This window comes from Anopheles bellator, chromosome 2, assembly GCF_943735745.2.
Source record: "Anopheles bellator chromosome 2, idAnoBellAS_SP24_06.2, whole genome shotgun sequence".
Taxonomy (NCBI): domain Eukaryota; kingdom Metazoa; phylum Arthropoda; class Insecta; order Diptera; family Culicidae; genus Anopheles; species Anopheles bellator.
The window spans coordinates 55,555,827-55,571,454 of record NC_071286.1 but is presented as its reverse complement, the minus strand read 5'-3'; the positions used below and the strand labels follow the sequence as shown (position 1 = coordinate 55,571,454).

Sequence of the window (15,628 nt, the reverse complement as noted above, 5' to 3'; positions counted from 1 at the left end):
GCGCCCGGAGGGACAGCTTCTGTACGGCGTTAAGTGAGTAATGAGTGGGTTCATTTTCTCCGTCTCCCAGAATCGGGCGTCGGCCGACAGCGAGTTTCCTCCAGCGTTGAGCGCACAGTGTCTAGCGATGGAGCTGTTAAGTTACGTTTTGTAACTTCTGATGTAGGTTTCTGGATTTAGACAAGAGAGTACTTTAGAATACTCTATACACCCGATCGTTCCGATAACTATGGCGGAACTCACGGGCCAAGACGAAAAGCTAGAGGAATTGAAATTGTGTGTCGTGGCCATTTGTTAGCACGTTACTGTACGTACCATGAAAGCCGCCGAACATGGATGGAAAATGGGAGCTGCCCGTATTCCATGGAAATCATGAGCGCAATTCCCACCGTAATGGACCCTAGCGAATCGAGACAAAAAAACTTCAACGAACTCGCCATCTGCTCGCAACCGCTTGAAGATCATTTCCTTTGCTGCTATACGGTACCTCTCTGTCTCTGTTGATCATGTGTCACTGAAAGGGTTCATATAAATACGTAACACTTCATGTGGCGGACTCACTAGTCGTTCACCGTCAATCAGCACCGCCGGACAGTGGACCCCCAGCAGATCAGCAACCGGAGCACCTAAATATCGGTCAAACATGGCGCTGCTGGGGACGTTGCTGGTGATCTGCTGCTACTGTTGCTGGTCCGCGCTTCTGGGTGTCGTAGCGCGCACTTCGATTCCAAGGTATCACTCGGAAAGCCCCGAAGTAGGTAAGTGGGCTGTGTGTCAACTGCACGCGTGGCCTGACCTCTACGCCATGGTCAGCATTTCGCTCGAAGCAAGGTCACAAGGCCAAAGCGATTTAATCGTTGTCGCCGTTTGTCCATCACAATCGTCATAGGAAGACTTGTCCAACGTTACGACGGTCGCCACGATCACCGTCGACCGCACGAGCTCGGGTTCGGCTACTACTATCAGGGCGATATCATGCTGCCGGAGCAACAGAGTGTGGATCGAGTGTCGCTCTCCAACAAGTTTCCGTCCAGCCTGTGGCCAAACGGAGTCGTGCCGTACTACTTCGCTCCCGATACGTTCAGTAAGTAAGGATTCCTGCAGCGTTAGATCACTAAAAGACATGAGATTGAGTACCAGAGGATAACTTAAGACAAAAAAATGTGACGGCTTACCTACATCCCACAGAACCAAACGAGATCTACATGATCGAGAAAGCGATGGACGAGTTTCACAGGCAAACGTGCGTTCGGTTCGTGCCACGAACACCGCAGACTCCTTACTACGTGACGATCACGAACCGTGAGACCGGATGCTTCGCGTCGATCGGCCGCCGGGAGAACAACGGCCAGAACCTGCTAAACCTGCAGACCCCGAACTGCCTCTACGGTGGGACACCCGTCCACGAAATGATGCACGTGCTCGGCTTCCTGCACGAAGTGAGCCGCGCCGACCGGGATGAGTACATCCACATTGACCGCAGTGCTCTGGCACGCCAATATCAGAGTGGGTGCAGCTCGACTGCTTCGGATATGTCTTCGAGGACCTCTAAAACCACTGTTTGCTCGTTTCGTTTAAGCTGGTAACTTTTTCACCATTAACTTCGGCAAGGATGTCGACGGTAGCACGACGACGTATAACATCTCGTACAACTATGACAGCATCATGCACTACAGCAAAACGGCCGGATCGGTTGATGGCCGGAAGCAAGTGCTGTTCAACCTGGTAAGTAGTTGGTGCACCTCGTAACGGAATTAAATTTAGCAATATTTTCTTAATTTCATGTCTGGTCTGGTAGAGACCGTACGCGAAAGAGGATTTCGGCAGCGACAGGCTCACTCCGCCGGACATTGAATCCGTCAAGTATCGGTACTGCCGGGGAAGCTCGGGTGGCGACGGTACCTTTTCTTTACTTCCCTTCATCACCAGCAAAGCAAGTCGAATCCTAAGTTATTCCAGGACTTCTTTCTGATGACATCCTTCCGGAACCATCCGCAGCGATCTGAAACGTTTCAGTTTTGGCCGTTACTACTGGAGAAACTATACTGTTTGTTGCCAATGGTAAGACACGTTGTTTAGTAATAGTTTACGGCAAAACTTACGCGAAGTTAAAAATAAAAACATGTATCAATCACGCAGGTTTAGTTGTGCAAGAAACAAATCGGAGTTTCATCGCTTCGGAGTTACTGTGTACCATCTGTAAATTTTTCAAACATTGCTATGTTGCTGTACTCAGCTGATTATTTTGAAGCATTTCGCTTTGTTTTTATTGTTTATCCGTTTCATTTGTTTAAAGATTATTCACATTTTACAAACCGTCGCCCGCCCAATTTAGCTTATCAAATTATTTAATTGTTCACAAACTACAGTAAAATATTGCCAATTTGAAACGAAGAAATAAACACAAAACTGTGACAACGAAAGTATTAAAGGTAAAATCGCATTTGGGACCGGTTCGCAGGGAATAAAAAAAAAAATTTTCATTAACAAAACTCTTGATAAATAAATAATTCGTGGTGTACATAATAACTCCCGTTGCCCACTGAACACTTTACATCCACGGACTTTCTAATTGAACTGAAAAGTAAGCCGAACACGATCCATGGCAACGTGTTGACATGTGTTTGGGCACAATTAGCCTGTTCGTTGCCCCCGGAAAGAGTCCTTCCCAACCGGATAAGATGCAAACCGATCATGCACAGCAAAAAGTATCGCGCGTGGTAGATTTTTTCATTTGCTGTTTATTGGTATTCATACAAGATTTCAAATGTTATTTTCTTTAAATAAATCCTACAAGAGCACTGCTACGCATACTTGCGTCACTATTTTTCATGAGGTTTTTCTTGTTTCTTTTATTTTCATATTTCGAAAATCGATTCACGTTTCGCCGTTTCTAAGCTTACGTTATCTTTTTACAGCTCTGCCGTGAGTATCTGGGCTGCGCGACTTGGTGGTCCCATATAATGGGACTGAACTGTGTTTGCGGCTTCGAAAAAAAAAAGACAAACTGTAACTCTCACTAGTGTTCCTCTTCCTCACGTTTGCACTCAACTCAATGTACAAATGAAGTAGCCCCAGTTTTTGGATGCTCGCCGCACACCGAGGGTTGCTTGGGTTGATGGTAATTTATCTTTCCATAGGTTTGGCTTTGTCTGATACAAATACTTATTACTGTTACGTGGATATTGTTACCTTGTTCATAAATATTCCTTTGCGTATGTTACATTATCTAATGCCGAGTGAGATTTAGTATTCGAAAGTCTATTTCTGTGAGTAACTAACCACCCCGCAAAGTCATCGGTGGAATGCTTGAATTGTTATTACTAATTTCTTTACCTTCTTTTCCGGCAACCACTTTTCAAAACAACAGCGTTGGAATTATCCAGTAATTGATTCGCAAATTTCTTACCCTCTTCATGTTCTTGCGTCGTGTCACAGTCCCAACAGTCCTTGAGCCCTTCTCTTAGCAAAGTGCATTTTGCGATGTGAATATATGTGTGCGTGTGTCTGCTTGATGTGGTTTGGTTTGTGTATCGAATCTTGTGTTTTTCACAATCTGAGGTATTTTCATTGTTTTTTGTTTGGATAATGATTCTCTTCGTCACAGATGCAATATGCAAGTACAAAAAGGGCGAAAACATCGAACATCAACTCGAACACCTAACGGTAAACTAACGAATACTTCACACCACGTTTCGCAGACAACATTTCGAAAAGGGGCTGATCGAAGAAGCCGTTGCGTGTTACGTATTTAGAAACCGCTTTCTTCGATAAAGTTTTCGACGAACTAAATCCGATCAATGAAATCCCTCAAAGTTGTGTTGCGTTACCATTCTTTAGAACAAAGGCGGATTCTCTGTAAATAAAGTAGCTCGTAAGCGTTACTATTGGTTGGTAAACTTGCAAGCCTTACGAAAGTACATCAATCCACGCGCTCATCTTGGTGTGTTCGCCCACAAAAATTCTCACTTCCACTGAAAGACATGGTTTCCCGTTGGTCGATAGTGCCTCAATCATTGCCAAGTTCTTCCAATGCGCGCGTCAATCAATACAATCAATCGCATGACGATTAGGATTCCCGCACAGCGTTCAGGCAATGAGCCCATATTTTTCCGGCGACAGAGGTAAACTTTTGGGGGCTAAGGAGTCACAAGGAACGGTCCTGCAACATTGTTACGCTAAAAAGACAACGTAGGTGGTGAGTAGCGCGCCCGTGGTCGGGGCGGCTTAGGGGAACACTTGAAATGAAAGAACATAAAATAGGCGACGTGTTTTTGTTTTTGGCTGAATGAAGTGTATTTTCCAATTGAGTTTGTTGTTGTGTTTTCATTTTCTCATTTTAGCTTATATCCAATCAAATGACGTATGATATGGGCTCTAATAATGTTTTAAGAATAAGAAGTTAGAATTAAATTGGTTTACTTTATACAGTTCTACCCAAGAGCTTTAGACAACCATTCGCTAAAATTGCTCTACCGTATATGCTCTCTTCGCTCGTTTCCAACCGCTTCACAAATACCTTCTGTACAACCGCTTCCGGCAGAGGATGTCGAAGAGCGCCCACTCTGTCGTGACCAATACTCCCACGTCATCGACCCACACGCCTTACACATACACATCCCATCGTTCTGTTCAGTGACAGAATAATAGTTAAAAAAAAAAAGGTAATATTCAATTCTTGCTTTCTGTACAATCTCGCGCACTCACTCCTTCCGCTTTCTCTCGGTTTTCATACACGATTGATTACTTTTTGACCGTACACACGGGAACTAGTGCCCCCAACTCTGGCGCGTCCACAGCCCCATTCCTCACGCCGTAAGGACATTAGTTCGCGTGCCCCGATGCTTATGTTGGCAGTGATCGACTGGTTCACGATTCCATATATTTTGCAATTTTGTGGATGGCTTTTGCTTGTCCATATTCGTAATTTTATATTATTCACATTTTTGTCAATGCTATAGAAGCAATGGTTGAGTCGTTGTCGGGCATTTCTCTTCTTTCCCGTACCTTTCTTCTTCTGGTTTATGTTTAATGCATTGGTAAGTTTTTGGCCGCGGCTCCGAATATCCAGAACACGGCCGACCGACGACGTGCGCGCTCGTTCACCCATAACCTTCTTCGTCGTTCTCATCATCGTACAGCCCACCAAAACAGAAAGATTTCCTCGCCAAGAGGAATCCACAAAAGAAACGGAAACTTCAAACCCACCGGCGTGGTGTGTTGCTTTTGTTTGGCGTGTCCCAGCAGAGTGTAACTTGTTGTCGGACGGAATACCAATTCCATCTAGCTCTTCTGTTTGCTGCTTTGCGTGCAACAAAGTTGTATAGAGTAAACCCAAAGGGATGCTAAATTTTTGAATTTTGATACAATGTAACGACATTCTGTTCATGTTCATAAAAAGGTGTGTTTGTTGTGCGGGGGGCGAGATTGGTTTCGGCATTGGAAATTTTGAGTGATGAAAGATGATGACAGTGTGTTGGTTGTTGTTCTTTGTTGGCTCGTGAAAGATTTTCGTTGCTCTCTTTGCATGATTTTAACTTCAACCAGGCATCATAATATGATCGTGCATATTAATGAATCCAGCGAAAAACGTGACTCCTTCTCTTTCTCTCTTTCCGGATACTAAGCACGATGTTCTCCAAACTATACAAGAAAATTGCACATAGTTTACCGTAAAAATATTACGGAGCAAAAAAATTATAAAACAATATTGGTGTTGTCTTCTCTGGCAAATGTTGTGCTGCGAGAGGATGACATTTTCAATCGCCAAGTCCCTCTGGCTCATCACTCGCCCCCATCAGTCAGTCATGTGGGGCCGGGTGCTAGGGTGATGGCTGGTGGATGAAAGATGAGAGCACAGTAGCGGCAGTCGGTGCGCCGCGAATGGCACGCTGCATTGGATGCAGCTGGACCACTGAAGGGGGTTGGGTATCGGATGATTTCGATTCCATCCATCCTTCGTACGTGGCCGCCTCGCGTGCGGGCAGACAACTTACGCTTCTGTTCCTAAATAAACTCCATTTCTCCAAGTGCATGGTCGTATAACGGAAAAATGATAAGGGAGTAAAATAGATATTATCAGAAGCATCAGAGCACAACACATTCCGATCAGATCTTTACCGCCCGTCGGAAGAAATGATCACTTACGAGCGCATTTCATCACTGCGCTACTTTTGCATAGGAAAGGCTGCTCCCTAAAAGTAGAATAAAATGTTAAACCCCTCGCCACAGAATCGGAAATATCAGTGGCGAATCGAATACCTTCTCTACACATAATGCCACTCGGTGGCCATCGATCGGTGCTCTCCTCACCATGCTATTAAAATATGTTTTTAATAATTCGCAAATATACATCCAACTTCCGTTCCCTGCCTTCCATTGCTCGCTTTGTGTTTTTATCCTACTGTCTTCACTAAATCTTCTCGTGTTCCTAAGCGATCTACAATAGAACTTGGCGAAGAGTCCTCGCACGGAAATGTGGATAAAACAGAGAGGTTCCATCCACTTCTCGTGTACACGAGTTTGATAGAGGTTTGTGTGGCGCACAAATCCATGGACACTGTCGAGCGCCACACAAAATATAGCTCTTTTCACACACGTAGTTGTTTTGTTCTTCTGGCCTATATGTACAGTATTATTTTCTTTTCGATGCGTGACAAACGAACACATTGGTTGTTGCTCATAAAAGCTTAAATTAAAGAGAACAAACTAAACATAGTCCACTCACGCGCCACCGTAACCTAACAAACAATGCTACGCACGCACACACATACACACATGCATACATACACATACAGTTCCTGTCTCTCTTTTTGAAGCACCAAAACGATTTGTAACTATATTACGCTCTTCTAGCATCCTAATATTCCCTAAGTTCACGAACCTGGGAGGAATTCGACTAATCAAAAGAGTAAAATTAACTAAACGAGAACGAAAGAACGCCACCCTTGAACTCGTTGAGGGGGGTTCCACGGTTTGAGGGTTACATTTGTTGAAGCAATTGTAAACGTAAACCATGAAACTATACATGAAAGACGTGTTGGGTAACCGGATAGAAACGCAACGGTAGTAGCGCCTCTTGTAGTGATTGTTTCTCTCACTCTCTCACACCCACTCTCGCGGCAATCTTTTTGAGATCATTTCATTCAAATTCAACACCCCTTTCATTAGTTTTACATAAAAAAATTCGATAAGAAAAGGTTTGGGAATATCATTTGAAAATCGACACTTTCGAGGTGGTTCTTGATTCGACGAAATCCCCGAATCAAGGATGCATTGAGTGTTGGTCAATAAATTGTCCTCTCTTACTACAATACAATTTCACTCTCTTTCTCTCTTCCTCTTGCTCCTTAGCAACACTCGATAGCAAGGCAACTGTGGTAATTAGCTCTGCGCATAAATCGTAAGCCCTATTTTCCACATCATCTCGTTCGCGTGCCCTTTCTTCACCAGCATTTCACCTTCACCGTTATTCTGCATTGTAATAGTGTTATCAAAAAATGTTAACTTCCCCGTTACTATCCCCCTCATATGAAAATCGTTGTCTGCCTTATGAGCCAACATGTTTTCGAGCATAATCGTCAAATCTACCAAAACTATCTCTTCGGTTCGTTTATACGCTCCGTCCCTATCTGTCGTTAATGTACAAATATTGGAGTTACAAGCGTTATGTGGTGAGCTGTGAGACATTAACATTAATCGTTCGGTGATATTGGTTTGCTGTTTAGGTTAGGTTAGCCCTGAGGATTATTTGTTGTTACGATGTGTGTTTTGTTCTGCGCTTTCCTAAGTCTTCTATATTCTTTCTTCCTTGTGTACAGTGAAACTCTGATTAAACGCACGAAAAAGTGCGACCTAATTGATTCAATCAGAACGTTAGAACGTTTGCATTTTTTTTCGCTGCTCCCTGGTGGCGTTACCGGTCCAAGTGTGCCCAAAGACTGCTCCCTGATTGGTTCAATCATAACGTTGCTATGCCGCCTCCTGCGTTGTCACATCGGAGTTCTAATATACAAAGTGTGCTTCCCAGTGAACTATATTTTTACTTTTACTTTTACAAAGATTTTGTAATTTTTCCCATAATGTCCAAAATGTTTTGGATGTCGGCGCTCACAAAATAAACTTTTCAACAACTAATCAAAATAAATGTTCTTTTTTCTAACTGTTGTGCTGAATACAAATTCCGATTAAGGGGTCGTACAGAAGAAGTTGCAAAGTTGCTACAATCTCAACGAATCGACTTTTGCTCACACCACACACACATAGACACATACACACTCTCGGCCAAACTCCTCGCGACGAACGTGTCCGTTCGACCGTAGCGATCACCGGATTAGGATTGATTGCTAAAAATAAACAAGAAAGCATTTCAGATAACGTTTGATACACGTCCGGGTCCCGCTCAATCGGTTCCCACAGAAGACACAGGCCATTTCAAATCCTGCGACGCTGCATTAATTTGAATGCAAGTCATAGATCTACCAAAAAACAAAGCTTCCTCCATCCTATAGCAAGATGAATCCGAATGATTCTCCTCTCTTAAATTGTCTACCTCTATACTATTCGTCGATCCGTTTCGAACTTTTTCAGTGATTTTTTTATTTTCAGGTTCAGCAAGGACGGGGGTTTTGGCTGATGTTGAACATTTGTGGCGTTTATCATTTGTCACTATTTTGGGATCTTCGAACAGAAGTAGGAAATAGTTTAAAAAATAACGACAATCATTTTTTATAAAAATCTGATGCGAAAGGTGAAATCTATTCCATTCCATTATATCCCAGGACTTTGTAATTAGCCATTTTTCGTGGATTTAATAAATTAACTACTTAATACGTTACCAGTTATACAGTACAGAAGAGAACCCGGTTGACAAGCGAACGGGCCTCAGTTCATTCATTTGCACATTCATTTCATAATTTTTCCCGTAGGACTTAGCTTACATAAAACGATGAAAATAAGGGAAATGGCGTTCAGCTTACCTTCTCTTCGTTCTCTTTTGGCTAGTATTTCGTTTCTATGCGTTTCTTCTAGTGTCCTACAATGAATATTCCTAGTTCTACTTGCCGGTACTGCTCTTATTTGCCCTTCCTCTTTTGCTGTCCGTCTACTTACCGCTCATCGCCTTCTATGTTGTCTACGCCTATGCAACGTTATGATATATCAGGTTTATAAAGCATCCAAGCACTTGCTTTAATGCTTTTCATTTTACATTATTTACGTCGGAAAAGTTACTTTCCAGGGAGAAAAAACCAATGTACAATTCATATTACTTCTAACTTAACTTCCGAGCTGCAAACATAAAATAGGTTCACAATACTCGTCTTACCATTACTGTTCACTGTTCCATATCAGGCTTGCAAAGCATCCAGCACTTACTGCTCTCATGCTTCTCTATTTACATTATTTTCCTCACAATACTTACATTCCTGTGAGGGAAAATGGAATATATAGTTCATAATATTTTTAACTTTGATTGGGAGCAGCAAGCAGAAAACAAGTTGACAATACTGCTTCCCGTGACCTTCTTCAACCCGATTGATTCCTCCACAAACAACCGAAAGTGCACTGTTGACAAAACCTGACACTGTTACTTCACTCTGGCTTATGTGTACTCTTTTTTTCTATATATTTTTCCGGCGGGATGTATTTTGCGAAAGTGACACCACCGTCCCTACTTTCTGTCGCTTGTTGGTGTGCAATAATTGAACTAAATTAAAACTAAACTTACCCGGCAACAACGACAACATCACCACCGTTCAACCGCCAAATACGACACATGGACAGAGCAAACAAAAAGTCGAAGTCGTTATTGTGCCGTTGGGCGATCATAGGTGGTGGTGCTGTAGGATTCATTGTTGCCGTCAAAACCCCTTTTTGGTACGGACCTTCTGTGACCAGTTTGGTGCAGGAACGATGAAAATCGCGTGGTGGGATACACAAGCCGCGTGCGAAGAATTTTACGGCCAGTTAGTGGCAACGCTGCTCTACGATGCAACCGACGAAACCGGAACCGAACCAGACGAAGCAGTGGATCCTGCACCAATCATGGAACCACCGGCACATGTTGTGGCCGAGGCTCCGCTAATTGTCACCGAGGAAGAGATGGTGCATGATGAACTGACAGAACTACTGCCAGTCACTGGCGCCCCCAAAGTCGGAGAAGATTGCGACGACGATGCACAGCCAGTCACCGTTTGCTGCTGAGGGGATTGTTGCTGAGACTGTGCTGGTGGTGGCGTTGTGTGAAGCACAAATGCATCATAAACCTGCATCAACTCAGCGAGCTTATACTCCTCGAGGCAGACGAAACCTTGAAGAGTTGGTGATTGTTTTCGAGCACAGCCCATGCAATGCACGATGTGCCGTTTCTCCTGCTCGCGAATGAAGAGGATATTGAACACTTCCACCTGTGAAAGCCAGAACAAAAATAACATTAAAATTCACGTCATATTTCAGAAAAATTCGGCAAAAGAAATACAATGATTAATGTCAATGTTTGAATTTCTTGCACCCAGATCGAATCTGTTGCGATTAGGATCTGGAACGCCTTTGAAAGTCAATACTGCTCTAGCACCGAATATATGCGCAGGAAAGGGCACGAAAAGTTGCCATTTTCCTTGAATGTTAGCTTATACAGTGCCACAACTAATGGAAGGAGATCTAAGCGCAGTGAATGAGCCATAAAATTAATCGTTCCTGCAAGTTTGTTACCACGATTTCCGTAAGAGAGAAGCCCGCTTACCTCACATTGTCCGCAGTAATGCGACGCTTCATTCTTGCCGCGTCCATGAAACCGCACCTCGACATTAAGTGATTTTACGTATTCCAAGATTTGCATGCAATGCTTCATCGTCTGCATCAGACAGGTTCTGTGGAGAATATAAAGAAAACATCGTTCATTCATACACTACTTTACCGATCGCCCACTAACGGCAGGAAGAGGTAGTACTTTTGTCAGTGCAACAATTTCTCTACACAACAGTTTCGGCAGAACGAAAGTTTAATGTTTTTGTTACTCATCATTTTGAGGAAGCACAAGAATTCTTAGAAAGTCTAATTCAAAAATTTTCTAATCTTAAAAGCGACCACAATATCCCATAGGTTCATACGTACTTGATCGCTTCAAACAGCTTCGGATCGGAAACCTTGATGTTGCGTGCCAGATTCCAGCTCAGGTGCACCATCGGCACAATGCTCTTGTAGCTTTCCAGTTTGTTCCACTCGTACCGTTCGACCGCTAGCTGGAACTGTCGACCGGTCAGTGGTCCCACGTTCCACGCAATGTTATTACACCAACCGATGGCTTGCACCCAATGGACACAGCTATTCGAAAAAACATTAAAGTGTGATGGTATTAATGTTCAATCCTTAAAATCTCCGATTGTGACTGAATTAACCAAAAACCTACCCAGCATTAACCCACACTAGATCGCCAGGACGCTGCGTAAATCGATAGACGGGAATGTTCTCCGCGTACAGATCCTCAAGTGCGGGCCACCACGAGCCGTGCAGGTAGTTGATATTGTTCTTTTCACACAGTGCCTGAATGCCGCCCCAGTAGGAGTCGGGCGTCGCAAACCACTCGCAATCACCCGGCCCGATGTTGATGTTGATCGAGCAGAAATTATTGTTCTCCTGATGGCCCGGCGTTCGGCTTCCCGGAACCTTCATGTACAGCTGCACCGTGTTCATGCCGAGTATCATGTGGCCGACGTGTGACAGCATGTTCGCTGCTGACACGACGCGGGCAAACGGTGGCAACTTTTGTAGCTCCTGCAGCTGCGCCTTCCACTTGCGCTCATCCGAGAGGTCGACGTTGGTGCCGAAGCGTAGCATTTTGTTGCCATTTTTGCACTTTTTTCGCTTGCCATTCCCACTTCCGCCCGCACCGCTGCTGTTGGAGATCGAATCTTTCGAATCGGAATCGGAGTTGGTGGATGCAGTTGAAATGCCGGCCAGCTTGTCGCGCTCCTCCTAGAGATCGGAAGAAATTGGCAAAAGGTCAAAACAAATGCGTCAAGTACTCATTCCGCAAGCTGATGAAATCACAAGCCAGAGAGTCTTGTAGTGAAATCAGCTACTAAATAGTTTCCTCAAAAATACTTGCTTTCAGAAGAACGAAAGTATAATAGTATTTATTTAACATCACATTTGAATCGATCTCCCAGTGGTAATTCTTTTCCGCTGCGCTCACACTTACCTTAATTTTGTCGGAAAAACTCGATGCCTGGTACTGTGCGTACTTCGCGATCGTTGTGTGCGATCGATGAGAGATACACGCCCAAACCTTCGAGTTCTTGTTTCCATCCCAGTTTTCATCCGGCGACTGGTGCACCTGTGTGCGTACCTCAACGCTGTGGTCCGGATTCGCTTCCACCAGCGTCTTGGTCGAAAACAAACCTAGATCAAGCTTCAGGGCAGCTCCGAGCTGTCGAACCACAGCGATCGGGTGCTTCAAACAAAACTCTTGTAGCTGCGGACTGAAGGCATCCTTCTTGTTCTCAAGAAAAACGGACGGTGTGGGCGGTTGGAGCTGTTCTCGGGTCAATCGTGTCGGTGGACAGTCGGGCGGGCAGGGTGGTGGTGCGTCCGCAGCCAGTACCGAACAGACGGCGGGTACATCTTTGAGGTCGCTACTAGAGTTGGTGCTGTTGCCACGTTTCCGTACCATTTCACGGATGTCTTTCGCGTTCATCGCTATCGTGTAATCCCCGCTGGTCTGCATGGAATCAGTACATAGCTTCTCTATCTTAATCACTGGCTCTAGCTTGATGTCATGCTTGGCCAATTGTTGCTGCAGCTGCTGCCGCTTGGAAGTGGCAGCGGCTGCCGTCGTAGAAGTCGCTTCCGCTTTTATTGGTGATGATTTGGTGTTGCTGGTGTTAGTGGTGATGCTGCAGGTGGTTGTCGAGTCGATGGTGGTCGAAGAAGTGACACTGGCGGACGGTGGTGGTTGCTGCTCCAAAAGCTTCGGATCCTTAATGTCCAACGATTCCGAGCTAAACTGCTTCAACAGTGTCTCCGCAAACGTGGCCTTATCGTCTTTCGATGCAAGAAGCGCTTGCAATTCTTGATCTGTCCAGAGTAGTTAATAACGACGAGGAATTAGAACATTACAATATAGTATAAAAAACATATTTAATATTAAGACAAAACTAAACTTGATAGTTTTGTTCTTCCTTTGTTTAATCAATACGTTTTCATCTTTTACAACCTATTGTTTCAAAATATAAATACTAAGTTATCTTAAGTCATAAACGCTCTTATGTTTTGGTTGTATTTCATTTTATCATGTTTGGTCCATTCATTTGACTTCAACGCAACTCGATGTTACACATTAAGATCCTGGCAAAAACGCAACAATTCAATATTTTAGTTGACGCCTGACATTCTGTCATCACAAACATTGTTCAACAGACACAAAAAACTGTGTCTCCAAAACCATAGAAGTGTCCGGAATCATTTTGTAACCAAATAAACCCCTATCGTAGTAGCCCGAAGTGCAGAACTTACCCTTGGTTGCAACAAATTCACGATATGATTACTCACATTCACAGAAAACCCATCACATATGCATGGTAAATCTTCATAACACCACTCCAATTGGTTACATCGCGATACACTCGCGTCTTTCAATAATACAACACAAACACTCGGTGTTGAACTCAAAAAAAAGTTGTTTTATGGAATCTGTCAGTTAATAGATTACTGCGACTTGAAAAAAAATACTGAATTGACAATAATTTGAGCATAATACATCACCAACTTCAAACGATGCTCAATGGCGACGAAAACGATTTCTCCATAGTTGTTCAATGCTATCACGAATTCGAACTATCACGAATTGCTTTGATTCTCGATTCTGAAATATAGTGACTCATTAGGTATCCCCGACCCATGAAACTGTACGAACCCAGTGAAAAGATCTTTCTAAAGGTGGATGAGAGTCCTGGCGGAACTCCCAGCTACAGGAAGATCCCTCATTACGGTTCACGGCGCAACACGCGTAGTGTGCCAACGGTTTAAAGGATTGAGGCATGTACTGTTTCGGATTCCTCATAACGAGACGTTGGCATCGGTACCGTCCCACAGAAGACTTCTGTGCTACCTACAACACCTACCTATATCCGCTTGGTTGTTGTTCTGCTGTGGCTGTTGGTGATTCGTGGTGGGCGATGAGATTTGCGTGAATCCTGCAGCGGAGCCCGGGTAGCCGGACGGCGCGTAAGTACCGCCTGCCGACTTGTACGGCATCCCGGCAGCTTGCTGTGACTGACCGGTGGCGGGTGAAAAGTGGCCATCGTTCACAAACCCGGTCGCCGTCTGGGGAACTATGCCGGACTGGGGCGTCTTGTTTCCTGCGGCCACCAACTGCTGCTGCTGCTGCTGAGAGGTGTTCGCCACCATTCCCTGCGCTTGGCTCTGGAACGCCACTTGCTGTTGCTGCTGCTGCTGGGTTCGTTGTTGCTGAATGCGCAACTGCTGCTGATGTTGCTGCATCATCCGGTACTGATGCATCAGCGTTTGCAGCATCGACTGCTGCTGGGCGGAAAGGTTGCTCTGGTTCTGCAGCAACTGCAGCATCTGCAGTTGCTGTTGAGTGAGATAGAACGAGGGGACGACTTGCGGACCAGCAGCGGCCCCCGCAGGTCGTCCAGCGCCCTGCATTGGCACTCCCCCACCACCCTCCTCCGGCTTGAACCGCTTGTTCGGGAGGCCATTGTTGCTGCCTACTTGCTGCTGCTGTTGCTGTCCGGTGTGGTACTGTCCAGCCTAGTGGAAATAAAAATGTCATATTTAAAAACCATTACATCACAGACCTCATAGACCTTAACAAATTGAATAGAAAAAGAACTGTTGGCTCAGTTACTATCTAGCCCCACCGTAGATCGTTTTGTAGGTGGTGTTAGCGAAAACTGGCCATTTTGTAATCATCTCGCACTTCGTGAGCCCGGCACATTTTACCACGTGGGGAACCGAAAGTGAATCGGATCGATAAAATGCGGCTGAATTACCACACGAAATGCGGACATTGACCTTTGGCGAGGCCAAAAACCTTGGCGCGAGAGAGAGTTGAACGCCCGATGCTCTCTCGGCATTGTGCACTGGCCGAAAATTTGTGCCCCCGTTCAAGGTCAATGGAGAGAAACTCGCGACGGCAAGTTCGTTGAACTTTGCTCCACCACCCTCGTATTTTCCCTCACACAAAGGGACGAGGACACACGGGAACTGCGCATAACCTCACTACTGGACACACCACGCGGAAACCGCATGGCCGGCGCGCCACTAACATGTTACTTCAAACACTTACGTTAGGACTTTGCAGCCCTCTGGTGCGGGTGGTGTGGTGGTGCAAATGGCAGAAAGCGCTAGATTTAGCGAAAAACTAAAATCCAACACTAAAGTAACATAATTACACTACTGAACTCACTGCAACAAAGAGCCGCGCGGCGAACCGTCGACCGGCACGCCGCGTCCAATTTTTGAAATTTTTTTGAATCCTTCTGAATGTCTCCCCTCTTATATCTTATCTGGCGGCTCTGAATTTCTGTCTCGAAAACTGACGTTCGACCTGACTTTGCGACCGTGATCAGTAGCTGGCTCTCTTACTCTTATGTAGTTGGTCTGT

At 44.8% G+C, this 15,628-nt stretch overlaps 2 protein-coding genes across 2 annotated transcripts in view; one reads left to right on the top strand and one right to left on the bottom strand.

Annotated features, from left to right (window-relative positions):
• Positions 1-643: 643 nt before the first annotated feature.
• Positions 644-3,675, top strand: LOC131207745 (astacin-like). The gene is made up of 6 exons (XM_058200369.1): positions 644-758; positions 890-1,084; positions 1,189-1,506; positions 1,580-1,725; positions 1,799-1,898; positions 3,608-3,675. The coding sequence occupies exons 1-6, from the start codon at positions 644-646 to the stop codon at positions 3,673-3,675; spliced, it is 942 nt and encodes a 313-aa protein (XP_058056352.1).
• Positions 3,676-8,786: 5,111 nt separating this feature from the next.
• LOC131206932 (lysine-specific demethylase 6A) overlaps positions 8,787-15,628 on the bottom strand; it is a 12,459-nt gene continuing 5,617 nt past the window's right edge. Inside the window, exons 5-10 of the mRNA XM_058199536.1 lie at positions 14,121-14,772; positions 12,200-13,068; positions 11,408-11,973; positions 11,113-11,322; positions 10,742-10,868; positions 8,787-10,406 (exon numbers count right to left, since the gene is read on the bottom strand). Coding sequence (XP_058055519.1) covers positions 9,984-10,406; positions 10,742-10,868; positions 11,113-11,322; positions 11,408-11,973; positions 12,200-13,068; positions 14,121-14,772 — 2,847 coding nt within the window. The 3' untranslated portion in view covers positions 8,787-9,983. The remainder of the gene's footprint in view (positions 10,407-10,741; positions 10,869-11,112; positions 11,323-11,407; positions 11,974-12,199; positions 13,069-14,120; positions 14,773-15,628) is intronic.